Source organism: Drosophila sulfurigaster, chromosome 2R (genome assembly GCF_023558435.1).
Source record: "Drosophila sulfurigaster albostrigata strain 15112-1811.04 chromosome 2R, ASM2355843v2, whole genome shotgun sequence".
Classification (NCBI taxonomy): Eukaryota; Metazoa; Arthropoda; class Insecta; order Diptera; family Drosophilidae; genus Drosophila; species Drosophila sulfurigaster.
Genome location: NC_084882.1, coordinates 28,355,274 through 28,381,509, shown reverse-complemented (window position 1 = coordinate 28,381,509; position 26,236 = coordinate 28,355,274). Strand labels below are relative to the sequence as shown.

General features: G+C 41.7%; 10 protein-coding genes across 17 annotated transcripts; 5 read left to right on the top strand and 5 right to left on the bottom strand.

The window, feature by feature from the left end:
* The first annotated feature begins 100 nt into the window (after positions 1-100).
* Positions 101-4,258, top strand: LOC133836271 (uncharacterized). Its single transcript, XM_062266660.1, has 5 exons — positions 101-1,247; positions 1,816-1,964; positions 3,191-3,470; positions 3,651-3,962; positions 4,038-4,258. The coding sequence occupies exons 1-5, from the start codon at positions 456-458 to the stop codon at positions 4,116-4,118; spliced, it is 1,614 nt and encodes a 537-aa protein (XP_062122644.1). The 5' UTR covers positions 101-455; the 3' UTR covers positions 4,119-4,258.
* Positions 4,259-5,330: 1,072 nt separating this feature from the next.
* Positions 5,331-6,418, top strand: LOC133836275 (luciferin sulfotransferase). Its single transcript, XM_062266666.1, has 2 exons — positions 5,331-5,665; positions 5,724-6,418. The coding sequence occupies exons 1-2, from the start codon at positions 5,331-5,333 to the stop codon at positions 6,337-6,339; spliced, it is 951 nt and encodes a 316-aa protein (XP_062122650.1). The 3' UTR covers positions 6,340-6,418.
* On the bottom strand, positions 6,001-9,611 carry LOC133836268 (dipeptidyl peptidase 3). Of its 2 annotated transcripts, XM_062266654.1 has the most exons (5): positions 9,459-9,476; positions 8,871-9,078; positions 8,496-8,808; positions 7,552-8,443; positions 6,001-7,491 (listed from the first exon to the last, which is right to left on the bottom strand). In XM_062266654.1, exons 2-5 carry the CDS (start codon positions 9,074-9,076, stop codon positions 6,491-6,493), a joined length of 2,412 nt encoding a protein of 803 aa, XP_062122638.1. In that variant the 5' UTR covers positions 9,077-9,078; positions 9,459-9,476; the 3' UTR covers positions 6,001-6,490. The 2 variants fall into 2 exon arrangements, with proteins under 2 accessions (XP_062122638.1, XP_062122640.1); XM_062266656.1 differs by lacking the exon at positions 8,871-9,078 and having other exon boundaries at positions 9,459-9,611.
* A 112-nt stretch (positions 9,612-9,723) lies between these two features.
* Positions 9,724-11,345, top strand: LOC133836273 (mannose-6-phosphate isomerase). Of its 3 annotated transcripts, none has more exons than XM_062266663.1 (3): positions 9,724-9,840; positions 10,022-10,643; positions 10,695-11,345. In XM_062266663.1, exons 2-3 carry the CDS (start codon positions 10,067-10,069, stop codon positions 11,306-11,308), a joined length of 1,191 nt encoding a protein of 396 aa, XP_062122647.1. In that variant the 5' UTR covers positions 9,724-9,840; positions 10,022-10,066; the 3' UTR covers positions 11,309-11,345. The 3 variants fall into 3 exon arrangements, with proteins under 3 accessions (XP_062122647.1, XP_062122646.1, XP_062122648.1); XM_062266662.1 differs by having other exon boundaries at positions 9,753-9,882; XM_062266664.1 differs by lacking the exon at positions 9,724-9,840 and adding an exon at positions 9,898-9,920.
* On the bottom strand, positions 11,331-13,428 carry LOC133836280 (synaptosomal-associated protein 25). Of its 2 annotated transcripts, none has more exons than XM_062266672.1 (2): positions 13,233-13,428; positions 11,331-13,160 (listed from the first exon to the last, which is right to left on the bottom strand). In XM_062266672.1, exon 2 carries the CDS (start codon positions 13,113-13,115, stop codon positions 12,477-12,479), a length of 639 nt encoding a protein of 212 aa, XP_062122656.1. In that variant the 5' UTR covers positions 13,116-13,160; positions 13,233-13,428; the 3' UTR covers positions 11,331-12,476. The 2 variants fall into 2 exon arrangements, with proteins under 2 accessions (XP_062122656.1, XP_062122657.1); XM_062266673.1 differs by having other exon boundaries at positions 13,237-13,428.
* A 476-nt stretch (positions 13,429-13,904) lies between these two features.
* On the top strand, positions 13,905-15,984 carry LOC133836286 (sal-like protein 1). Its single transcript, XM_062266683.1, has 3 exons — positions 13,905-14,784; positions 14,839-15,691; positions 15,732-15,984. The coding sequence occupies exons 1-3, from the start codon at positions 14,247-14,249 to the stop codon at positions 15,967-15,969; spliced, it is 1,629 nt and encodes a 542-aa protein (XP_062122667.1). The 5' UTR covers positions 13,905-14,246; the 3' UTR covers positions 15,970-15,984.
* Positions 15,985-15,994: 10 nt separating this feature from the next.
* On the bottom strand, positions 15,995-17,487 carry LOC133836276 (mediator of RNA polymerase II transcription subunit 6). Its single transcript, XM_062266667.1, has 4 exons — positions 16,878-17,487; positions 16,643-16,817; positions 16,485-16,590; positions 15,995-16,385 (listed from the first exon to the last, which is right to left on the bottom strand). Exons 1-4 carry the CDS (start codon positions 17,066-17,068, stop codon positions 16,069-16,071), a joined length of 789 nt encoding a protein of 262 aa, XP_062122651.1. The 5' UTR covers positions 17,069-17,487; the 3' UTR covers positions 15,995-16,068.
* A 142-nt stretch (positions 17,488-17,629) lies between these two features.
* Positions 17,630-20,677, top strand: LOC133836283 (N-alpha-acetyltransferase 80). Of its 2 annotated transcripts, XM_062266678.1 has the most exons (3): positions 17,630-18,049; positions 19,325-19,431; positions 19,538-20,677. In XM_062266678.1, the coding sequence occupies exons 2-3, from the start codon at positions 19,399-19,401 to the stop codon at positions 20,039-20,041; spliced, it is 537 nt and encodes a 178-aa protein (XP_062122662.1). In that variant the 5' UTR covers positions 17,630-18,049; positions 19,325-19,398; the 3' UTR covers positions 20,042-20,677. The 2 variants fall into 2 exon arrangements, with proteins under 2 accessions (XP_062122662.1, XP_062122663.1); XM_062266679.1 differs by lacking the exon at positions 19,325-19,431.
* Positions 20,678-21,659: 982 nt separating this feature from the next.
* LOC133836281 (flavin reductase (NADPH)) lies at positions 21,660-22,751 on the bottom strand. 2 transcript variants are annotated; one of them, XM_062266675.1, is made up of 3 exons: positions 22,733-22,751; positions 22,497-22,580; positions 21,660-22,431 (listed from the first exon to the last, which is right to left on the bottom strand). In XM_062266675.1, exons 2-3 carry the CDS (start codon positions 22,567-22,569, stop codon positions 21,881-21,883), a joined length of 624 nt encoding a protein of 207 aa, XP_062122659.1. In that variant the 5' UTR covers positions 22,570-22,580; positions 22,733-22,751; the 3' UTR covers positions 21,660-21,880. The 2 variants fall into 2 exon arrangements, with proteins under 2 accessions (XP_062122659.1, XP_062122658.1); XM_062266674.1 differs by lacking the exon at positions 22,733-22,751 and having other exon boundaries at positions 22,497-22,707.
* Positions 22,752-22,867: 116 nt separating this feature from the next.
* Positions 22,868-25,897, bottom strand: LOC133836270 (uncharacterized). Of its 2 annotated transcripts, XM_062266658.1 has the most exons (5): positions 25,648-25,897; positions 25,108-25,358; positions 24,517-24,969; positions 23,407-24,453; positions 22,868-23,352 (listed from the first exon to the last, which is right to left on the bottom strand). In XM_062266658.1, exons 2-5 carry the CDS (start codon positions 25,348-25,350, stop codon positions 23,179-23,181), a joined length of 1,917 nt encoding a protein of 638 aa, XP_062122642.1. In that variant the 5' UTR covers positions 25,351-25,358; positions 25,648-25,897; the 3' UTR covers positions 22,868-23,178. The 2 variants fall into 2 exon arrangements, with proteins under 2 accessions (XP_062122642.1, XP_062122643.1); XM_062266659.1 differs by lacking the exon at positions 25,108-25,358 and having other exon boundaries at positions 25,648-25,891.
* Between the last annotated feature and the right edge of the window lie 339 nt (positions 25,898-26,236).

Sequence of the window (26,236 nt, the reverse complement as noted above, 5' to 3'; positions counted from 1 at the left end):
ACTTGAGTTTTGGGAGAGTCAAACATCAGCAGGCAGAAGCGGTTGCAACATGTTGGCCCGGCACAAAAGAAAGACACTTAAAGTTGGCTTAAGAAGTGTTACACACTGACTCAGAGCCACAGAAGAAAGAAAGTTTTCGGCTGTGCTGGCTGTGTTTTTATTGTGCTCCGCGTCTCGATTTGCTGCCGCTTCTGAACGACAAGAAGAAGCACAAGACCAACAACTAGTGGAAGAAGAAGAAGCAAGAGCAATATCAAACGGATTTTTGCAATTTTCTTGAGTGAGTCGCTTTGCGCAGTGAAGCGTCTTCGGTCGCGTTGTTGTTGTTGTCGCCGCGTTGTTTAATTGGCCAACAACAATAATAACTACAACAGCAGCCAGCAAGCATAGAAAAATCAAGTGTCTGTGTGATTGTGAAAGTTCCTCCTGCCCGTTAACAAAAACAATAAAATAAGATGTATATGAAACGAGCGCTCTTTGTGCTCGCGCTGCTCTGCGCCCAACCCTACGGCCACCTGGCCGAGGAGGAATCTAACCCACTGCTCGACATGGCCTCCATGTTCATACAGGAAGCACTGACAAATCAGAACGGCGGCGGCGCAGCTGGTGGCGGAGGAGGAGGAGGAGCTGGCGCTGGATTGGCGGGCATTGCATCGCTTGTGGGCAGCTTTATGCAGGCTAACGGCAAAGGCGGTGGTGGAGGTGGCGGTGGCGCCATGCAAATCCTCTCCGGTCTGGGCAGCTTGCTGGCCAGCAATGCACGTGGCGGCAACGGTGGAGGCGGCGGCGGCGGTGGCTTTGATCCCGCCATCATCGGCAATGTCCTGGAAATGTTCACACAAAGCGATGATGAGGATGCGGGAACCCAACAGAAACGCAGTAACTCTGCTGGCGGTGGCTCCGAGTCTGGCATTGGTCTGGACACCATTCTGCAGGTGGCCTCGGCTTTTATGAACACCCAAGGAGGAGCTGGTACCGAGAAGAAGGCCGCTCATCATGACCAGAAGCGTTCGCTGCCCGAGGAACCAGAACAAGAGAATGGTTTTATGAGTCTGCTGCCTTTGATCATGCAGGCGGTGAGCTCGTTCGCTGGCCCCGAGGGACAGAGCACACAGGAGCGTCACAAGAGTCATGCCTGGGTGTTGCCCCCATTCCTGGAGCATGCCCATGTACTGTGGGATCACTTCTCCAACTCGGAACTCGCCGATGCGCTGTACGAGAAATCAGGCGTCAACAAGATCATGAAGGTAAGATTTTTATGTCCGTCTGTCTGTCTGACCGCTCATTTAATCCCCTAGATCTAAATAACTATAAAATCTAGTGACTTGAAATTTGGTATCAATACTAACGAAAACAAAGCACAGCTTTAGCTTCCTTTAACTCCACGATTCTAAAAGTTAAGAGAAGAATTCCAATACAGGCATTGTAAAATATTCAACATTATTTCGAAAATATTCTTAGAAGTTAACATATTCAAACACATTTTTATTAGAAATAATATACCTTAAGGTTAAAGGTTGCTAATTCTAAAAAAAAAATTAAGTAATGTGCCCTTTGAATTTAACATTTAATACTATTGCTAAGATCGTAAGGCTAAAAAAAGAGTTTTACATAATACTACACTTTAGTGACTTAACACAATTGGAGTAGTTTCTCAGATTTTCATTTAGATCGATAGATTAACTGAACAGCTATTCAGAAACACTTTTATTGTTCACACTAAACTGTTTATTACACCTTAGAAATGTTTTACGATTATCTTACTGAATCACCTGACTCTTCTTTTTTTCTTTACTGTATTTCCTGACCTTGTAGGGCTTCAAGGGACGCGATGGCAAACTGGACTATGACAAGCTCTTTGAGTCGCTGAACAATCAATCCTTCCGTCGTCGCTGGATCAAGTCAGCTACGTTGTATTTGGCTGATTGGGCCAGTTATTTGGCCAATCCCGAGAACTATCTGAGGTAAGTCCAAGGGGAATAAAATGTGTATGAGTTTTTCCATGCGTGTTAATTGCTGATCACGTTCTGCTTTCCTAACGGTTGAGCACAGTTTAGCACCTAGCTGTGATACGATTCTGAATCTGATTCTGATGCCGATTCTCAGTTCTAGTTTTTTTTGTTTCGTTCGTATTTCGATTCGATTGCAGGCAACTCTTGGAAGTTGCCTGTTAAATTACCGTTAGCTGCAACCTGTTTGGCGTTTGTTGGCCATCAAACATGTTGGAAGCGCCAGAGAGCTTGCTTTACCTTTTGACACACTTTTGCAGCTGGCACATTTTAGAACCTGGCTGCTAATCTGACTGGTCAACAAAGCACACACGCAAGTCCAACTCCAATTCCAATCCCGATCTCGACTATGGGTGTGCGTCTTTCTGTCTCTCTGTCTGTTACAGTTACAATGTTGCTTGCTTCGATATAAACAAATAAACATGCCAGAACAGTTTTGGTTTGGTTCGCCGTTGAGTGTTGTGAAACCGGTTTCAGCTACGGAAATGGGCCAAAGGCAAAGTACAAGCCGGAGTCGGCAACGACGGCGACATTATTGCATGCCGAATGTCTCAGCTATTTGGGTCACACTGAATATATAAACAAGAAAGTAAGGCTAACAAGGCCGAATATTCAATACTCTTTACCAGCATGCTCGCAAATGTCTGTATGATAGAGAGAAATTATAAAAACAAATTACATTGTTTGACTGTATTATTTCTCTTATTTATTTATCAACATTTTTAGCATGTTATGGTATTCCAATCTATTCAAATCTTGTACACCAATTAGTTACAGCACTAAAGCATTTGTTTACCAAGTTTCATTAAGCTAGCTTTAAAACTCAACGAGTTGTGCACCTAAAAAACTGCGGACGGACAGACAGACAGCCAAACTGTATAGAAAACGCAAGCTGTGTAGCATTCAAATACCCAAATATTTGTACACAACAACGTATACGTATTTGGCATACGCCCCATTATCAAAGTCGTCATCATCATCGTTATTATGATGGTTAGACAACGAAAGAAGAAATGACTTCCACTTTCTAGCTAGGCGCCCTTTCACTTGGTCATGCTGTGTCATCATTATAAGCTCATCAATTGCCATTTTTTCTTTCCTTTCCTAACTCTTGTTCTTCTCTTTTCATTTCTTTTTCATTTTTTTGTTTCTGTTTTTTTTTTTGGACACACTTTCCATAGATATTTCCAGACGGCACAAATCATGTTTAACGGCCTGTTAAAGTCTCAAGGTTATCCCAAGCAAACCTATTTTGATCCGACGCGCCCCAGTGAGACTATATCGAATCTCCTGAACCACGTGGCTAAGCATCATTTGAATGTGAAAATCGATTCGCGTCAATATGTGAAGCCAGCCGTTGGCTATGCCAAGGAGCTGCTCAAATTGGGCCAAGCACGTGGCCTGCTGCAGTTCAATGCCACCGAGATTAGCGATCGATTAACGGATACACTCAATCTGGAGGTAAGTAACGAATTGAGGTTGCTGGGCAATTAACAAAGCGCAGTTAGAATAACTAACTAACATAAACTAAAGCAATAGCACAAATTAAATTAATTACGCTACAATTTTCTCTTTTTGTGTTGTTTCGCGGCGCACGCATCGCATCCAACCCACAATCCAACATCGATAAACAACAAACAGGTTATTGAACCGGTGCTAAAAGTACATCGCGCCTATAGATACATCTCCAAGTCGCCGCAATGTGATCGCTATGTGCTTTGCCAGCTAAATGCAGCCGCTCTTGACCAACAAGAGCAACAACAACAGCAACAACAGAAGCAGCAGCAGCAATCGAAGCAAGCTTCTTCGACTTCAGCTGGCGCTCTCATTGCCGGCGTTAGTCCGAAAATTGTGAAGATCGGGAGCATGGGTGCAGCGATCTTCATTAGCACAGAAACCGGTACACCATTCTGGACGCTATTTGGTGTAATCAATGCGCCATATAATTGCGAGGTGAGTCCCACATCCACATCCGCAACCAATTCTTCTTCATCAAATCTTATAATAACAATTTTCTTTCAAATGCAGGCCAAATATCCAGTGGACTGCAATGGATTCCATGAGGGTGAAGCCAAGGTGACCACAGAATACGTACACAACGAGTTGTAGTTTACGATATACGATGCTAATAACAACCGACTGTTTAAGACGAGTGCTCATTAAGACGAATTAGCTGTAATCGAGATCAAGATTTCAAGTGTACATAGTATTACGAATTGCAATAAATCTTAATTTAATTGGTAATTTAATTCTAGCGGCAAATTGATGGGTAAACCTAACCTCAATCGTAAACCTAACCACACTTTTTGAAAGCATACAAATTATTTAATACGTATAATTTAAGCGTACAACTTCCATTAAGAAACTTTAGGGTTTTCAGCGATGGTTAGATTAACGATTTAATGCCCTTTCTTTTCATTTGCTAATGGTCAATGAACCCAACAGAAATGAATAATTAACTTTGAAAAAAACTATATTTCTAATAAGTGTCATGGGTAAAACTTTGATAAAACTGTTTGCGACTAAACAACATTAGATTTTCTCAGAACTGAGTAGTTTTATAAGGTTGCTGACCTCTCAAAGTACTTCTAGTTTGCATGAAGTCTTCGCTTAAGATTTGTGCAACTTTTCCAGTTAATCTACACTTTGAAATGGTGTACAGCAACTATGATATGAAGTGTGAAAGTCTAGAGTACCTTTGGAACTTGTTAAGATGGGTGAAGTTTAGTTAAATTTCAAAAATAATAATCTTAGAGAATTTAAGGTAAGTATTTGAAAGAAGTTGGGTGAAATTATGTTAAATTTCGGTGATGTTATAATAAACGAAAACAAATTATTGTGGATCATTAACTTATATGATTTCAGCAATATCTTTTACTACTATAGATCGGAAAAATGAGTTTGTATATACGAGATTTTGTTTACTGTATCTTTTTACCAATAAGAGCATTACGATACTCTCTCAACACATTTCTCGTTAATCACACAAAGCAAAGTTGCCGTTAACTTGCTCAGCGCAATCTGTTCGTCTATGGGTGTGTGAACGCCAACAACTTTGTATTGGCCAATTCCGCAAATATCAGTTTAGTTTATGCACTTCCCATCCCATCCATCGCAAAGCAAGCAAGCAAGCCGTTCATTCGAGTGCATGAAGCAGGTTTTGGCACTGAACAAGTTCAACTTTGCGGAAAACTTAGATGAATATTCCCGTTAACGTCACTTTCACCACAATACGCTTGGGCTCACTTTCCACTTTGGCGTCAAGCGTCAGTTGACTGCAGCCAGCTGAGGCGACGACAACGCAACAAAAGCCAACACAAGATGCAGCTAGCTTATCGCGAATTGGATGCGGATATTGTGAAACGGACAAATGCCATATTCCCGGCACAGGATTGCTTTGTCGAAGTGCTGCCCGATCGTCTGATCATACCAAGGAAGTACGTCGAGTTGGGTGAATCGATACGCCAGCTGCCCATCTATGAGGACGATGTGTGGATGATCTCGTATCCACGCACTGGCTCCACTTGGGCACAGGAAATGGTCTGGCTGTTGGGTAATCAGTTGGACTATGAGGCTGCGAAGCAGCAACTTTCACAACGTTCGCCAATGATTGAGTTATCAGCGTTGTTCAGCACGGATCATCATAAATGGGTGTCGTAAGTAGCAGCAGCAATTCAATTCAGAGATTCCTTAATCCCACATTGAATCTCTTAGCGATGCACTTGGCAATACAGTTGAATTAGTGCGCAATTCGCCACGTCCTCGCTTTGCACGCTCACATCTCTCCTGGCAACTGCTGCCACAGCAATTTGAGAGCGTCAAGCCCAAAATTGTGTATACGGCACGTAATCCCAAGGATTTGTGTGTCTCCTACTATCACTACTGCAAACTCTTGCATGGCATCAATGGGGATTTCGAACAGTTCGTGGAACTCTTTTTGGGCGGTCATACGCCCATGGGTTCCTATTGGAAGCATGTGCTGCCCTTCTGGAAGCGCAGCTACGATGACAACGTGTTGTTCATCAAGTACGAGGATATGATTAAAGATCTGCCTGCTGTGGTGCGACGTTGTGCGCAATTCTTGAACGTTGCACAGCTGCTCAACGAAGATTCACTGAAACGCATTTGTGATCATCTGCAGTTCGACAGCATGCGCGGCAATTCGGCCCTCAATCTGGAGAAGATTCTGCCGCAGCCTGGCACGAAATTCATACGCAATGGCAAAATTGGCGATTGGCGGAATCACATGACCGATGAAATGTCCGCTCGATTCGATGCCTGGAGCGAGGAGCATTTGCGTGGCAGTGGCTTAACATTCGATTACGATTAAGACTACATAATATAATTATAAGCATATTAAACTTAACCCTAATAAAGTCACAAATATCTGTTTTTTGTTGGCAAAAATATCTTTAAAGAACTTGAACATTTATATATTTCTTTTAGAATATACATGCGAATGAAAACTCTTTGAGCAGTTTCTAGTTTTTGTAGGCAATCGGGAAATACTTTTTGTCCTTCTCAACAATCTCTTCCAGCAGATTATCAATATCGGTCGATGGATAACGATCAATCCACGATTGAATGTAGCCCTCGTGTGTAGCATCGTAAGTCTTTAAATCCACCTTGCCATCATTGACCGAGGTGTTGGCCTGCACCAGAATGATGCGTGGCTTCTTGTGAGCCAAGCAAATGTCACGCCACTTGGCCCATGGATGTGATCCACTCTCATTCACCTCCGAGTAATGATCGTACATCTTGGAGGCGGCTTCAATGTCAGCTGTGGATTTGTATACTTGCAGCTTGGTCAAGAAATCGCCCAGCGCTTTCTTGCCCACCGTATGGATCTTGCTGCGATCCAATGTGAGCAGCAGATTCTTGCCATCCTCCGTCTCCTTGACGGTCACAAAATCTTCACCCGCCTCGAGCAGCATTTTCATGATAACGAAACGAGCACGTGAATGCGCCTGCATCCATTGCTTTGATTTGGGATTGAACATTTCCAAGGCAACGCCCATGCCATTCCAAATGAGACTCAGCCAATTAATGTAAATAATATCATCCTGTTCGGCGGCATCCTTAAAGCCAAAGATCTCCAGAATGTCACGTTCCAGCGACAAATAGAGACCAACTGCCTCAGCACGACATTCCTCATACGACGAGCTGATGGCACCGAATTTTGTATCATAAGTTTCGCCAGGCAAATACCATTTGGTGATGGGTTCCCCAGTAACGAGGTTCTTCACTTCCTTCACATCGAAATTGTAGGCTCCATTCTCATCCACGCGAAACAGTTTGCCACTGCCATGGCCAAGCAGCTCGTGGATTCCAACTTGCACCTCAAATGCCTTCACTTTGTACTCTTTCATGAGCGTTTGATCCTCGTCCGACAGGAAGGGTATAGGATCCTTACGATTAATGTTGGCCAGCACATTGCCCAACGATACATTCTTGAAGCCCTCATCCTCACGAATTTCATCGTCTGTTAAAACACAAAGTATGCATTAGTAAAAGTAAGTTTAAGTCTTGAAACTATTCTTACAGTTGGGAATGTTAATGCCTGCTGGAACGCCGCTGCCCGCAAAAGTCAAAACATCCAGGGATGTGAAGTCAGGCTTCAAATACGAATCCTTCTCATAGGGTTGCGTCCATGGCAAATACTCGACAAGTTTCTCGGCACGAGTAACCAATTCAGCGAATTTCGCTGAGCTCTCTTTGTTGACCATAGCCACAAAGCCCTCGAATTCAGCACGACCGCCAGCGGGATCACGATAGGTCTCAATGAAACCAATGTAGGTCTCAATAACGGGTCCCTTGTCCTTGATCCACCATCTCGAGCCATTCTTATGCTCAGCCAGCGAACCCTCCTCAAACGCCTGGACATAATGCTCAATCATTTTCTCCTCATTCTCATTGGCCGCATATTTCTTGGCCTCCAGCAAATTGGCATTAACGCGCTGCAAAAGCGGCTGATAATCCCCACGAGTAACACGGAAATTATGGCCATTAAACTCCTCCACTGGCACTGTAATACCCTCCTTGCTGGAGTCGGCAACCGATCCCAGTTTAACATCATACAGAGCTTTGCCATTCTCAACAGTTTTAAAGGTGCGACACATGTAGGGTTCAATGCGCTTGGATGTTAGCCAAGTGTTGACAATTTCCGAGTCCTCCTTGGTGCAGTTATCCGACCAATAAGTGGTGACGCCATTTGGTGCAAAGCCCAGAATCTCGTTACGCGATTCCAGCGCATAAACCAATCCCTTAATCTTCTCATAGATTTTGGCCACACGCACATCATCTTTATAAGCGGCCGTGGAGTGTACGATAGCCTCGAACTTGTCCTCGCTTAGATTGGGCACAATTTTGCTATCGCCCATGCCTTTGTAATTGCCTGCATTGGCGAAGACGCCGCAAGTGTAGACAAGGAATGCCTGCAAAGAAGGAACATTGTATTCTATGGATTTTTAGCTCTAAAAAACTTACAGTGAAATCATCTTCAGAGGCGCCAGCCTTTAAAGCTTTAACTTTGAGTTCGGCAGGTTTTTCGGCCACAAAAATGCGATGCAACAGCGAAAAGATTAGCGGTGCTTCCGGACTCGATTGAATAAGCGCAATCAGACCACCATCCCAGGATGCTTTGCTGAAGTAATGCGCATACAATTTCTCCTTATCCGTGAGATTTTGAAAGGCGCCTTTGCACTCCAAATCGGCAATTGGTTGAGTGTTAGGCAGCACAAAATGGGATGTTTTGCTGGCGGCCATCTTCAGACTTGGTTTTGATAAAGTTGTACTTGTGCTGCAAGTAGAAAAGAATTCAGAATTTACATAAGTATTAAATCAATTGAACATGGGGAATACCTGTAATTAACGGCGGAAAATGCCGCTGTTGGTCTTAATACACTGTGACTCTGATTTGTTGCTTTTATTGCGGAAGGAGGGCGAGGAAGAAGAAGTCGTGTTGTCTGTTTGTCAGTTAAATTGCTGACCGTACGTGAATGTGAACGTAAGCGGCAAAGATTGCCCAGTTGTTGACAGCGTCTACAAATTTTCCAACTTAGCAACATGACTGCGAATTTTGACTATGATTAAATTTATATTTCATGAAATATTTCACAAGAAACTCTGAATGCAAATGTGTGAGTGTGTATGTAACAAAAACCGAACATTTTATTAACCATATATGAAACTCATACACATGTTGTGTATGTGAAATGTGAGTGTATGAAATACAACAACATAACTAATGTTTGCACAGATGGAGCAAGCACTCACACACATTCATAGATACATATGTGTGCGTGCAAGCAAGGTGCATCGGCAACGGTTCTTGCAAGTTGATCGAGTCTTCAGTACCGTGTTAAATACGATAAATGCAAAACAAAGAACTAATTGAATTAAACCCCAAACGAACTGTCAAAACAATAATATATGAGATAACGTACATACCTTACGGAAAACAAATGCAAAATTAAAAGAAATGGCGTAAAAGTGCAAGTTGTCTTTAGAGATGAACAATTATGACACTAGAGATGGCCAAATAATGCCGGTAATCAACATAATATATCGTGAGAGCTTTTAACAGCATGCAATTAACATAATGTTATCGTTAAATTCAAAATTTTAATTTATGCAACAAATTAAAAAATGTACAAGAGATCAAGATCAAAAAATAAAAACCATAAATAGTTCGTAATATTTTTTAAAATAACAATAATAATATTTTATTTTAAATGTTATTGAAGGTTTTTGTAATTTTATGATTTCGGTCACACTGTCTGACTGATTTTAAACATTTACATATATTCAAATCTTTTTTTGTGGCATAAAAGTTAAGTTACACAAAATTTTAATTAATGTGGGGACGTGGCTAGTACGTAAGAAGTGCTATCGATACAATTACCCGCAACAGTAACTTTTTCTTTATCGAATCTGCTATTAATCGGGTGACGCTTGCCACCCACCATAAGAAAAAAGCTATCAGAATCATATGTTTTCCTTATCACCTTCAGGTTGACCTCAGCAGTGGAGCAAGCTAAGTTTTTTCCAAAACCAATATGGAGCTGACTGGATGGGTTAAAAACTATGATTGGGGCAAACAGGGCATTCAATCGGCCGTTGCCCAATTGGCCATGGCGAACGATCCCGACTTTGTGCTGAACGAGACGGAAACCTATGCTGAAATGTGGATGGGAACCCATTTCTGTGGCGTTTCCATTGTGAAGGAAACGGGCGAAACTCTGGATCGTGTGCTCAAAAAAGATCTGCCCTATCTCTTTAAGGTACTGAGCATTCGAAAAGCACTCAGCATTCAGGTGCATCCCAATAAATGTGAAGCGGAGCGTCTGCATAAAGAGCGCCCCGATGTCTACAAGGATGACAATCACAAACCAGAGCTGAGCATTGCTATTACGCCTTTCTTGGCGTTGGTTGGGTTCCAGCCAGTGGAGGATATCATTGACAACATTGACGAGTTCCAGCCGCTGACTGAGCTCATAGGCCAGGAGACTGTGGATGAACTGCACGAAAAGCGTAATTCGGAGACACTGAAGAATTGCTATGAGATCATGATGCGAGCTGATGATGCGTCGATTTCCAAGTGCATCAAAGCGATAGCCAAGCACAATAAATCAGGTGAGTAGTGTTGAAATCTTTTCATACTTTTTTCTTACTTTTCCTTTTTAGAGCTGAAGCGTAATGAGTTGCTGGACATTTTCAATAAGGTTAATCAGGACTTTCCCGATGATGTGGGCGTCTTATGTCTGTTCTTCTTGAATCTAGTGCGCTTGCAACCCGGTCAAGCCATCTATCTGGGCGCCAATGAGATTCACGCCTATTTGGATGGCGAATGCGTGGAGTGCATGGCCTGCTCTGATAATGTAATACGAGCTGGACTCACACCGAAATACAAGGATGTGGAACAATTAATCTCCTCGGTGATATTTGATGGGGCAGCTGCCGATGCCAAGCTGTTTATGCCATACCGTATCGATGATACTGTTCAGGTGTTTGTGCCACCTGTTGATGACTTTGCCGTGATGCATGTTGGTATCAAGCACAGCGTGTGTTCGTATAAGCTGCAGATACAAGCATATGGTTCCATACTCCTTACTTTGGCTGGCAGTCGCATACTCCGCCTAAAGACCGACAAGGGGGTGAAGGAAATAACTTTAACGCGCGGCAGCATTGTTTACATTCCGGTTGAAGCGGCGCCAGAAATTGAATTCCTGCAGACAGAGGATTGTGACGAAGATTTTACGGCTTACATAGCCACATATAACTATTTCAGAAGAGCATAATAATAATAATAAAACAAGACGATTTCTTGGTGGTGAAGTAATTTCATTTCAGTTTTAATAGTTGCAATAGAAACTAAAGTGGCAATAATAGTTCTATTTATAAGCGGTTAAATACGACGATTTATAAATCTAATAAATATACATGATACTACTATATAATATGCAATAAACACATTTTTTCTTGCTGCTTTTCCGGGGGATATTATTGCGAAAACAAATTTAACACAACACGCTTCATCATCATCCTTGCTTAAATCTCTAATGAAAAACTGGGTTTCTAATTTTGGTTCTCGTACACAAGTAAATCTGGTATACAATAGAAACAGGGTGGGTGTATAACACAGGTATATCCGTTTTACTATCGAAACAGGGGATGTATAACACAATTACCTCACATCAGTTATACAATATAGTATAGAAGGGGGAGTATATATAGAATATATAGTATAGTATAATATGTATGTAAAGTATTAACAAACTCTCGTGCACACAAAGAATGCACATAAATTGGCTATGAATATGACACTACCCTTAAATTTTTAATCATTCCTCCGTCGTCCTTCTCAATTCACCTTTTCCTCCTCCTTATAAATGCTTTGCTTCGCTTCGCTTCGGGCTCCAGTTGAGGTTGTAAATATTTTATCATAAAGACTAAGTTTTTGTTTGTTTCATTCATAAAGGTCGTAAAAGCCTCAAAAAAGTTTTGTTTGTACCAAAAAACATGAGTACCAACAACAATACGAAAATCTCATTATAAAATTTTGAGTGTGTGTGTTATTCCTTCTGCATCCGACATAGTTAATTATATAAATATTTTGATGGGTTTTTGTTGCTTTAGTCGTTTACTAAGTAGTTTGTGTATACGTTGAATATAAAAGTTCATTCATTTTTGATATCGCCATAAATAAAGCAACTAAAAGAGCTGCTAAATAACGGTAGTAGTTTTTTGTGCCCACAACATAGTATTGTTTTTGTTCCCAGTATATAGTTCATAATTGTTGCATTTCTATTTGATGCTTCCTGTTGTGCTTTAGTTGTTGCTGCGTCTACTGGTGAAAGTTTCAAGTGAGAGTGAGATAGCAGGAAGTTAATTGGTAGCGATGGATGGGGTGCTTATCGGTTATCGGTATCGAGCAGTTATAATTGATCAATAAATTTTGCCACCTGCTTAACTCTTGAGCAAATTATTTGCGCGCTTATTAACACCGTCCATGCGCAAATTGTTGGCATCACCCTTAGCATTGATGCGTTCGATTTGCTTGTTTTGGTTCTCCAACTCAGATCCCATGTCAATCGCCATGTTACGCAAATTACCCAACATCGAATTTACCTGCCCCAAATTCTCATCCATCTCATCCTCACGTGCATCGTTCGTTATTCTTGCCACATAACCCGATTGCGCTGGTTGTCCCATTCCATTGCGTTCACGTTCATCGATCACCCGCTGCGGCTGACTCGCAACAATTTTGCCGTCATCATTCGCCTTCCAGGCGCTATCACCATCATCCTTCAGATTAACTTTCTTCCACGGCAGCACACAGATGCCACAGCATTTCTCCATGCCGCTGAGATTCTTTTCCGCCTCACGCATATCCGCATTAATGCGATCCATTCCCTCCTCGATGCGATCCAATTGCTCGCCCTGATCATCCAACGCCACAAGAGTGCGAATGCCCGCCTCCTTGGATTCATCCATCATGGTGAGCATGCGACGCGTACTTTCCAAGGATTCATCGGCAACTTGAGCGGATTTGAGCTGCAGTTCCTGCAGCTCGGTGCGCGGTTGATTCTCCACAGCGGCAGCCATAGCGTGACTATTTGATGCGGATGTAAATTACTTACTGATGACTGCCTCTATCTGTATATAGCAAGTGATTGCGAATGTCTCAGTGATTGAGGCTGGGAAAAATAGCTAGGAAATGACTCACAATTCACAGCTGACGCCACTTGTTTGTGATGATTATATATAGTACTTTTAGTAAGCTCGCTTATTTTTGTAATAACAGGAACTTGAATTTAATAAACGTTTTTGATTCAATAAGTTTTGTTACAGTTATTTTTGTACAATATTTTGGCAAATGTCTACACACTATGTATAAAACCAATTGTGTATATACAAAAGAGGTGGTGAGCCATCGATTGTACTATAGAGACTTATCGATGTGTTAATATTCAATAAGAAAACGATGTTTTTACATTCACATAATATTACAAAAAACCGTTTTTATTATTCAAGAAATTATTCTTTTAGGTTGTAATTTTACTCTATTATTTGCCGAGTTGTAACTATAAGCAACAACTAAATTTATAATTTACTAAAGTTGAGAAACCCAGACAATTGTCACCATGGCGATTGCATAGTTTTCAAACTGCTTGTTATTTTAAACAACATATTACCTACAGATTTTTATTTGTGTCTCATTTCATAGATAAGTTATAAGTAAAAATATAATTTTCCGGAAAAAATTATACATCAAAAATTAAGTAACGGCATTTTTTCAACACAAAATGGTAAAACACTATCGATATATCGATGTACGCATATTACAGAATAACAATGTTTTTCATGTCAAATATGTTACATTCGGTATGAGAAAAATTATTTTCCATTCCAACATTTCGTTTGCTAGCATAGAGTGTATAGCAAAAGCAAAGTAACAATATTTCCTCTATTAAAATAAGAAAATACTTGATGTAAAATATAAATTACAGCGCACATCGGAGCTGCAATTAGATTACAACGCCGTTCGCAATTAGCACACACGCGCGCGTTAAGTGTTGGTCAACACTTTTGAAATATTAACGCTTGGTACAGCCAAGAAGAAGAACGAGCGTCGTTGATCTTATTCCTTTTTTTTAATTGTTCGTGGATAAAATTTTCAATTAAATTTGAGTGGTTTGTTGTGTAAGTGCGTGAACAAAAGATAATATAACCGAGATGGAAAACTCGCGACGTTCGATTGCAACCAACGAGGACAGTATGAGCATGTATTTGTCCTTTGACGCTGACGATACGCTTGCCAGCAAATGGCAATCTGTGATGACAACAAGCCAGAGTCAGAGTCATTACATGGAGGTGCAGCAGAGCATGCTGATGGACCAAACACTCGAAGACCATAATAAGAAGTCGGTGCTCAAGTCACTGATTCAAAATGAAACGACGCGCGATCAAATTTCCCCATTGCGTCCATTCGATCAGAGTCTGCTTAATAAACATAACGCTTTGTGCTCCACGCCCACTAAAAATAAAACCCTTACCGATGTGAACAACAAGGAGAATACACAGCCCGATATGGAGAATAACACAACACTATCTTCGACCATTGATGGGACTGCGTCCACAGTGAAAATCAACACAATGCTTACTGAAACAAATCCCACAATCAATGAGATTTCGCTGCAGGAGATAAGCAGCAATAAGACTAACAATGTTTATCCATTAAGTGCCGATGTCTTGCTAGAAAACATAACCGAAGGTAATTAAATAGATATAAAATGTTATCCCTTTTTTAAAACTACTGTCTTTTTAGTTTCAAATGAGGAGACTTCAATGACTGTGCCGTCGCCTGTAGAGGAAGTTCTCGTAGAAAAGCAGGAGTCAACAAATGCTGTCGCTACTGACATGATCAACGAAGTGTCCGAGTTGATTAACAAAGCCTTGAAGCTGACTGGCAGCTCCTTGAAGCCCCTGAAAGAACCAGAGCTGCCGCCTCAAGAGAAGTGCCAGCAAAAGCCGCTACCTACAGTTAATTTACCACGTCCACGTCGCTCCTTTTTACCAACAGCCAGCGGCCAAACATTCAAGCAACGCATGTCAATTGTGGTCAAGACGACGCTGAACAGTCCAGCACGCAAATTGGCGGCCGCTAATGCGAGTGGACGTCGCAGTTGCTTGCCCACTGCCAGGACAAGTATGCTGCGCAAATCCACAATAGTACGCTCCACTGAAAGCAGCTGCAGCAGCAGTGTCATCAGTGTACAGTCTTCGAGCAGCTCAAAAGTAGCTACCTTGTCTGCGAAGCCATTTGCTCGCCCATCGCTTGCCCCGAAACCCAAGACAGCTGCTGCCACTGCTCCCAAGTTCAATTGTCAGTTGTGCAGCGCAACCTTTTTAGCTAAACAGCAATTGGAAGTGCATATGCGTAAGCACTTGGAACATAAGAAACCGGGCGTCTGCAAGTATTGCGATAAGAAATTCCAACTGGAGCGTGCACTGCATATTCATCTCATGCAGAATTGCCAGAAAATACCGCCAGCCGAGAAGCGTAAACTTCAATACACGGAACTCAACCATGAGAAGAAGGCACAGCTGCCGAAACTATTGCCACCCGAAACGCCAGTTTCCCACTGCAAGCCAACTATATCAGATTCTTCGCTGGGTAGGTTTAATAAGGTGCAGCAACAACAGTTAATGCCAAACAAGGAGGAGCAACAAAAAAGCTGTAGTCCCAATGGCACCGCCGGCTAGCAAGATGCCCAAGAAGGTGCCGCATTCGGGTGTCTATTGTACACCAACTAAACTGGTCCCATGTCATAGTTGTAAGCTATCGTTTAAGAGCGTCCTTGACTATACCAATCACTGTCTCACTGTGCACTCCTCGATGTCGTTGCACAGCCGCAAACCGGAGGCAGCCACAGCACCGAGTGCTCAACAAGATTAAATCAAATAATCATCATCATTTAGGCTAAGTTGTGTTGACTTATAATCTATATATATATAAAACATACAGTCCAAAATCAAATAAACGAGAAAACTACAGCTACAAAATCGTTACTTTGTCTTTTTTCTCTGGTGGTGGCTTCATATCAATGCTTTCTGTTGCAATATCCAGCGGTCCAGTCGCATGATTATCTCCAGCAGCATTCGATGCCGTACCATCCGCTCCAGCTGCACTTGGTAATTGCCCAGGCTGCAGTGGCTGTTGCATATTCTGAAGTGTGGGTGGAATGGGTGGCGGAAATTTTCGTAACAATTCGACTAGCAACATGTCAACACGTTGCTTTTGAAAGAGTGTTCCGCTGTTCTCATCCTTGGCACCATTGGCGTCCTTCTTGTCCGACTTGGATTTGTCCGACACTAGAAAAAAGAAGAGTAGATTAGTTTAAGAGGCGCATTAATTTCTCCAGCTTAAATCATTATTTTAATTAGACAATGAAAAGCTTGCAATCTACTTACAAACTTTATTGGAGGAGAAATCCCAGGTGTAGCCTTTATTTGGATGATAACGAGCATAGCTGCTGGCTTCCTCGAATGCCGACTGAAGATTCACGACAGTGTTTAGCTGTAATATAAACTAATTAGCCACGTTCTTAACTCGCACGCACTCAACTTACAATGCGCGCATTTATGACGTTTGCGAGATCAGGAGCCTTGTAAACAGTACCGCCAATGATATAATAATCGGCAATTGGTGTTGCCTCCGCGGTGTTGTGGCGGTGCTGCTTGCGGATGACGTAGAGAATCGGCTCTGCAACATGAAGTAAAATATACTCCAGACCCAGCATGTTGCTGCGATTAAGAAGAGACAATTTAGTAAGGATAATTTAAACTGATATTGGAAAAACCCACTGCAAGTGTTCCACGCCCAAACGCTGCATTCTAATAGTTTCATTGTTGCACTGATGATCGTAGAAGGGATTGCTCTTGCGGCAGAAGTAATCCATGACCGTCTGTGGACTGAGTGTTGCCATCATTTGGGTGTCGTGCCAGGAGAGGCGCAAATGATTCTCTGGAGCAGGCGCCATCTGACGATTCGCCATGGTCAAGGATATCACGTGCTAATGTTTCTCAAGGCAATTTGAGTGGCGGCCGACGACAGCAAAGAATGTTGAAATCTCAAGGCAAAGTAGTGGGTCAGTGTCAATGTCTCGTTTTTCCTCGTTCTCTATTTTTTGTTTACAAATTATTTATAGACTGCACGCTGCCAATTTTTTTTATATTTGTCGATATGTCTCTTTTTATTTGATTTATTTGTTGTGTAATATACAAATTCAGTGTCGCGAACAGGAAAATTCATTTGCTGCTCCTTGCGCGTTATTAAAATCTGCGCTAATCGTGCTGTAAGTTCACTGTTAAACCGTTAATTTCCGTGTAGCTTAATTTTTGCATGCACCTCAACCAATTCGCAACTGCGAGACTACTTTTTTTTTTGTTATTTTTATTTTGTTTATAAATTTCGATAAATTTGCAAATTGACCGATAATTTGCCACTGGTGTTGTTGGCGATCGTGGTGGTGGGTCGATACATTTTTGGCAGAGCTAGAGGCAGAATCGATTCCCCAACCAGGTGGCAGCACTCGTTGCACGCAAAAACAGCGCTCCACACATGCGAATATTAAGCATAATGTTTAAAAATAAAAATATAACGTAACGGCCGCGCGTTTCAAAATTGAATTCATGTTAAAATAAAGCCTTAGTATAGAAGGAAGCATATACATATCCAATCGACGTCGATTCTTATTGTGTGCAAGTTCAACGAAGCGTACGCTGTTGTTGTTGTTGTCGGTGACGCTGCCGCCACACAAATACAAACACAGACACAGAAATTATCATCAACATCAAATTTGTATATTAAACATTTTTGCTCGCTCGGTCAGCGGAACTTGGCCCATTTTATACAATTTTTTTTCTTCGGTTCTTGGATCGTCAGTATTGGGAACTATATCAGTCCGCTTTGCACATTTCGCCGTGGCGCTCGTGAGGAAATTCAACAACGAAAAGAGCAAAGATTGCTCGCAATGGTAAAAAGCAAAACATAATACTGCAGGAAAATCAATAATTACGCATTGTTCAACAACAAATAGTGCTAGCCAAGTGTGCGTGTGCAGTGCACAATTGTTTATATTACTCATTTTTTTGCTTATTTTATTCTGTATAATTCACAACTACTATGTTATCCAAGTGTATATAAATCTATATATTTGTTGTTGTGTTGTTTTGGCCAGTCGAAGGTCGCAAAAGTCTCGTTAGCGTTAGCAACGTTTTGTACAGAGAGAAGTGTTCTTGTTGTTTTTTATGCCTCACCTTGATTTTCATGGACAGCATTATTCGCGTGCATATGTGTATTTGTTCATATCTATATATGTGAGCGTGTGTGTGTGAAAACATTATCTAAGAATTTGACGCCTCCACAATCCCACGACAGATTCCGACAATTCAAACTATATACGTATTTATAAAAATACTATTAGTATGCTTAACTATACAATTGCTACACATTTTTTTATTAAAGAGCTTTGAACTCTTATCGAAGGCAGCATTGAACTATATTCGATCTGCGGTCGTAGCATGTTTATAGCATTATAATTGTGCCGAGTATAAAAATGTTTTGACAACACGAATTTATTGAAATAGGATAAAAATATTGTAGATAAGCATGGACAATTGTTCACATAAGAACTATATTCTAGTTTTGATCTAATTATGATTGAAATTTGTCAGGAATTGATTTTTAGAGCAGACCTCCAGCTCTTACACTTTTTTTGTTTACGATGATAAAACAATCAATCATTAGACAACTACGTAAAATAATAATATATGTAATATATTACAGATAAATCATAATTTTAAAATATTGGTTGTAGACATATACATAAGACCTCCTAGGCCTTACTCTTTAAACTGTAAAAAAAAAACAATCAGCAAAGAAATAAGCTTTAAAAGCTTAACTAAACAGATAACTAAATAGATCTTTCAAATCAGATAATTTAGAAAATGTATAATAAAACCCCAGTTAATGCTACATATTTTAAAATTTAGGCTTTTGTGAATCTTATCAGCTTTGCTTAAAACTTTACACATTATTCAAATACGCAGTATTTTTATATTTGCTGTCAAGTGTATAGCATGATTAATTGGGTGTTACCCACGATATGTGCTATGTTTTAATCACATCTTTTTCTTAATTACTTCCCCGTGTAAATAAATCACAAATTGTTTTATGTTTTTTGTACAACATTCTTTCGCTTCACATTGAAACGAAAACGAAGCATATACAACATTTTGTTCTCTTATAGATATTGAGATACTTTCCTTAGCCCGATGCTGGCAGAACGACAGTCGGCCCAGTTAGTTTATCAGTTAAAACGATATGCGTTATATTAAACCGGAGCCGTACTATGAGGTAGAGCTGAAAAAAAAAACAAACGAGAACAACAAGGCACCAAATGTTTTAATATAATTCGGCGAGATTGTTTTTACATCTACTAAATGAATCTGTCTTTTTACAGGGGCTTCCACCATTCAATGTCACGGGCAGTCCGTTCAATGTCGTTCCTATACACAATTTTCCGGAGCTAATGAAGGAGACCTGCGCGCTCATCAACTCGGAATGGCCGCGCTCTGAAACGGCACGCATGCGCTCCTTGGAAGCCTCGTGTGATACTCTGCCCTGCAGTCTTGTGCTCACCACCGAGGGAATGTGTCGTGTGATTGCGCATTTGAAGCTGAGCCCAATCACCTCAAAGAAGAAGGCATGCTTTGTGGAGTCCGTTGTCGTCGATAAAGCGTATCGTGGTCAAGGATTTGGCAAGCTGATCATGAAGTTTGCCGAGGACTATTGTCGGGTGGTGCTGGATTTGAATACGTTGTATTTGTCGACCATCGATCAGGATGGTTTCTATGAGCGCATTGGCTATGAGTACTGTGCACCCATTTCCATGTATGGACCGCGTCACTGTGAGCTGCCCAGTTTACAGAATATTAATAAGAAATACATGAAGAAGGTCTTATAGGCGTCAGCACCCGTAGTAGTTGTAGTGTTGGCTTGAAGGCTTCAGTTCAACTGTTAAAACTAGTCAAAGAAAACAAAAAACAAATTGAGGTAAACGCTTACTGATGGTATTTATCCATCTACTGCCGTTATCCTTTCGAGCGTTTATCTCATATTCCATTACGATTAACACACACACACACACGTAAAGCACACACAGAAAACATTCATTATTACGCTCGTGTTGATTTTTATATATTACTTTCCGCATGTATTTTTTGTTACCAAAAAGAAAAAGAAAAAAAAACAACAAACAACTTTCCTTGAGAAACATCGAGAGGCAAAAGTGCTATAAACAGAATATAGCATATAGCACATACCATCCCATCTATATATTCATGTTAATCTAATTATTAATTATTATTGTTAATTTTAATTGGAAATGATTTTGTATGATTTTGTTGTGGTTTTTTGCTCGAACAAATGCTTTGCTAGACAATATCTACCTACAAAAACATATATTTACATATGATAGCTCAATTATCTTCCAATTATATAAAGCATAGCATAGCATATAGATATATACATATCGGAGATGAAACTGTAGCATTAAGCAAACAACAAAATGAAAGGCAATAAATTATATTAATTATGTAGATACACATCATCCGTGAAGAATCTGTTAAGTGTTTATATTATTATGTTTATGATGCACAGGAAGACGTAACGGAAACATTCGTCTGCAATCTGTCTGAAAAATCTATGACAAGTTCAAGTTCACGGCGTTGTTGCGGCGACAAGCCAAAAAAAAATTGATGATGTTGCCCGGTAATGTTATTTTTATTACAGCTGCATCTGACAAGCCGATAAGGCGGAGAGGGAAAGCGGAAAGGGGGATCTTACAGCCTGCTGCCCAACGAACAACGACAGCCAGCCAAAAAGCTGCTTCAATTTGAATTTTTACAAAAATAAACCAAACATATACACACAGTCGAGGCATTTAATTATCACAAATAGCAACCTATGCATGTGTGTACACGCAGTAAGCACTCGATATATTGAGCCACATGTAATTTTAGTGACGAAATGATTGTAAATGATTCCATTATCAAATCCGTTACTAATGCTCTTTTTTTAATTAAGTAATCATTTAAAATTATATAAAATAGGAGCTCCAACAATCAAGTCAAGCTAAGACCCAAACCATAGCAATTATTAAAACCAGTGCTTATCAAAGACATGAACCAGTTGTTGAACTTAAACCTGAATTTTAATATTATTTTAAAATGCAAAGCAGCTAAAATTAACTACATATTACTATACAGTATTCAAAAAAAGCTTCTAGTCAAATGCCAAATTTACTTTATTGCATGCTCGCTGTATTTGCAAAGTACACGTTCTCTTCTCTTTCTCTTTTGCGGTCACTTTTTGCGTTGTGTTTATCGTATTTTATTAGCATTGAGCGTTAAAGCGGAAGCAGTCAGTCATAGTTTTTGGTGCAAAATATTCTACAGGTGCACATTGCTGAAATAGTTGAGGTGACGTGCAATGCGACAGCTGCTAATAGCTTGAAATTTCAGGTGTCTTGACCGAGCGCCGTTGTCGATGCTGCTTTGCCAATTGATTCACGTTCACGTAAATGCAATAAAAATGTAATTTATTCATTTTTCTTGGTATCAAAAATGGAAAGTGTAAATACGTTAGTTTAACAACTATACAAAAAAGACTTCAATATAATGGATATAATATTTGTACGTTTAAAAAGCGCCTGACACAACAACTTGATGAACATTTATATGCAGATCATTCATCATATAAATGTTAATTTATATTGATTACCATTTCGAATGGATTACTTTGATTAATTGCTCTTGGCGCTCTTGGCTATGCCACAGACTTTGCCATAATGCTCTGGCTGATCCAGTGAATCCACAATAAACTTGCCCAAGTCATCCTTGGACACCAAACGTCCTGGCGCCTCATCATGCACCACTGTGTAGCTGGTACCCGGCTCATCAGCTATGTGCGGGGGCAGTATGGCAATGTAATCCAAACCCGAAGCTTTGGTCAAGTCCAGCATGCGCTGATGCTCCTCGTTCAGCTTGTGGAAGACAGCGGGCACTTCGTTGAGTGGACGCAACAGGAACGATGACATGACGACAGAGAATTTCGTAATTTTGGCTTCCTTCATGGCGGTTATCACATTTTCGGTGCCGCGTGACAATTCTGTGGTGGCTTCCAGCTTGTTGCGAGTGCCCAAAATAACACAAACCCCATCGACAGCGCCGTCGCCTTCAATAAGGTTCTTTACATCTTCCAATTTGGTGGCATCGCCCTGAACCAATTGAACTTTGCCTTTGAAACGTTCTGGAATCGTGGGTTCGGTGCGGTAAAGCAAACGCACCTTGAGACCTGCAAGCGAAGTGGTATAAAATATATGCATAATGAAATGATCTTTTTGCACTCTTTTTTTTTACCTTTCTCCAAGGCGTAGTCAACAACACATTGGCCGGTCATGCCGGTTCCTCCAATTACCGCAATACGTTGCATAATAATATATTCTAAATGTGGTAAACGTGAAAAAAAACGTGTAAACGATTTTACAGAATACTATTTGTTTAATGCAAAATTTGCAATATCACTCTTAGCTTTTCAAACGTAGCGAACGCGAATCAAAATCAAAAATGATTGTTGTTCTTTCTACTCCGCTCACCTGAGCGTCAGTCCAGCTGATTATCACTTAACACACACACATACAAGCGTATTTGTGCACAGTGTTCGTAAGCGCCGCAAGCTTTTCAAAACTACAAGTGTTAATCAGCTAGATAAGTTATCACACACACACCCATATACACAAGTGTATTTATTTACAGATTTCACTGGTAATTGTAAATGTCATGAATAACATTCTTGTCTATATCGTAATTAATGTGCTGTTATTGCTATTTTTAAGCTCAACAGTGTGCGTTATATAGGTATATATACATATAAATAAATGTAATTTAGCAAATAAGTAATTAAAGTATGCAATAATTTTTTTGAATTTCGCTCGTAGGCTGGTCACACTAAATGTAGGTAGTGGTGGTCAATCACAGTACACAGCGTTGCCCATTTTGGTGAAAAAAGGTTGAAGCTTAGGCGCAGTATGCGAATTTAAATTTACGCCTGTGATTCATTGCCGGTGTTGGCTTCGGAGTAAGGATTATCGGCTGGATTTTTGACTCGTCGCGACGTGATGCCTAATTTAAGTTCGCTCAGGAAATCCATGGTGGCTGGCTTCTTTTCAGCACGTGGCTTAATGCCGCTAATTGTGGCTGATTTCCGGTCGACTTTCTGTAAGTAACGGTTGTGTTAATAGAATACCGCAAACTTTTATTGTTCACTCACCTTTAGTGTGACGCCCTTGCGTATGCTTAGCAAGAATGCATCGCGATCGTCGCCTCCACCACCTGCAGCAGCTGTTGCCGCTGTCTTGACAGGCTCAGACTTTTTAAGGCCCATCGCCGCTGATGGCGGCGGCGGTGGCATCGGTGCTCCTCCAGCTGGTGGCGGAGGAGGAGGCATCGGTACTCCTCCAGCTGCTACTGGCGGCGGTGGTGGCGGTATTGGAGCAGCTGCTGGCATAGGAGGTGGCGGTGGTGGTGCTGCTGCTCCGCTGGTCGGTTGTGGTGGCGGCGGCGGCGGAATCGCAGTTTTCGCTTTTGGCTTCTGCACTGGCAATTGAGTAGCAGCCTGTGGACGCGTCTGTGGACCACCAAAACGTGACTGCACAAGCTCAGCGGCAAAGGGAGGAGCCGCACTGCGGGCTGCCGTTGGAGCAGCATTCTGTGTCTCACTTCGCGCTCCATATGGAGTTGGAGGAACATACTGTGGCTGTGAAGCGGCCTTGACCGCAGGCGGAGGAGGCGCCTGTTTGCTAGGCGCATATTGCACTTGGGCTGTCGTTGCACTGGGCGCTACCGAAGGCTTGGGAGGCGCTGGAGGCGGCACGCGCATTGTGCCCACCTTGCGTTGCGTCTGACCAATGGTGGCATAAATTTCAGTCGATGTCTTTGGCTGCGAAGGACGTACTTCAACCGTTAACTGCTGTGGCACTTGCGGCTGTTTGGGTCGTGTGTTGGCCGCCGTGACAGCCGAGGGAGGTGGTGGCACTTTGGATCTGTTGTTCTGCAATTGCACAGGCACCACAGTGCCCACAACTTCTGGCTGTCTGTGGCTCGACGGCGGTGGTGGCTCCATGGAAGGCGCATCCATGTCGGAGATGTCCACGAAGCGCGACGTTAGCGTGGCATAGTTGGAGAATTGTGCTGAAGGAGGATTTCGAAGGGTCGGCGGAGGAGAAGGTGGCGGAGTTATCTGATTGTTGGTGGAAATGGTGGCATACTGCAGTGTAGGTGGTGCAGCTTTCGTCTTGGCTAGCTCATCCTTTTTGGGCTATCAACGAGAGAGTGAGTTTAAATCGATATGCATACAAATTTGTTAGCTAATTCTATTTACCAGCCAGGTGAAATTGGAGTGCACAATCTTCTTGATGAGATCCTGGCGTTTCATGCCCGCCACATCCTCCTCCGTGATCCTATGCTCCATCATGTACTTCTTGAGCACATTGTCATTGTTCGACTCATTCAAATCGAATGCATTGCGAGTGCGATCTCTGGTGACATCGCCAGAGACATGCTGAAAGTTGACTGGTCCGCTAATCTCATACTTGGAGCCCTTCTTGCTGGTGAGAACGCTGGTGCCAAAGCTAGGACCTGGCAGAGCACCACTCGAGGCACCGCCAATACTATTTAAACTGTTTGATGAGGAGGAATAGCTCATTTTTAGGCTGGCAGCGTCTGCGCCAAAGAGACGACGTTCGGAACCCGGTGTGGAGCGAGCTGATGGCGGCGGTAGAACTGCGGGCGGTGGCTGTGCAAACACGTCACTGCTCACCTGCATAAACGGTGGCTGCAAATACACACATAGAACAAAGATAAACAAAGCTGCTGTGACCGCAAACGGCTAATGACTGAGTTTGATGATGACTATGATGGTGACGATGATGTATATGCGGCTGCTGTTGCTAATTTAATAATCGCAATTTACCACCCAATAACCGGGACCCTTATGACTTCTAATAATGTCGTAAACGTAGGCACGTCGCTGCATCGCCGGTATCGCGTCGAGATCGTCGGATAGATTGGCCTTGCGCAAATATAACTGGAGCATTTCATCGGTGCCGCGACCGCGCACATCGAACGTCTTGCGAAAATCGATGGCTTTGCCCTCCAGCTGCCTAAACTCAACCGGTTCGGAGATGTACGCATATGTGACACTTTCCATATCCATGATGCATCCTGAAATGCGTGGCACTGGATTAATTGAAGTGCTACTACAAAAAGCCACACGCAACTCCAGCAAATTGAAACGTAGACCTGAGGCTATTTTGCCAGTTCCGTTAACCGACGAAGCGAATGAAACGATATCCACCACGCTGGCGCATTATCTTGCAGTAAATTTTTGCCGATAAGAAGCATTGGCTTTTTTTATCAATTTACGGATTTCTATCGTTTGAATGCTGGTGAATCATTGCGTTGAGACACAGACAAAGACACACACAAATGGCTGACCACAATTTGCATTTACCGTGTCGACAAAAGAGGTGCACACAAATCTCTTTTCTATCTCTGGATGTGGATGATTTTGTTTGTAGCTGCTGTTGTGGTAAAGATCCCCCCGAAATGTGGGCGTTTAACCTGCTGCCGTTCAGACCGAGTTAAAGTTACGCACTGATTAACGTTGGTGGTATGTCATCGCGTTTACTCATTTCGCGAGTCTCGACTATACTGTTATCTCGGCAAACTGATAACCGGCGACCAGTAATCACCGCCTTCTTCACCTGCGCTCGACAATTTGAGCTCCCTAAAAGAAAATATAAACAATCGACTTAAACCATCTATATATATAGTTTGTATCTATCTATGTATATACTGTGTGTAGTTCACATATTTGGCCAAATATTCGGATATGTAACGGCTCTAAATATAAACATATTTTGATGCCTCTTAGGTGACTAACTGATAAAACCTCTCTTGTCATGTTTTGTATTGTCTTGTGCTATGTTTGACCAAGAGAGTGTGACTGGTTGTGTGGTAGAAACCCACAATAGATATAGACTATATATTATAAACAATACGATAAGCATGTAAACCCCACTTTGATTAAACTGGCTGCC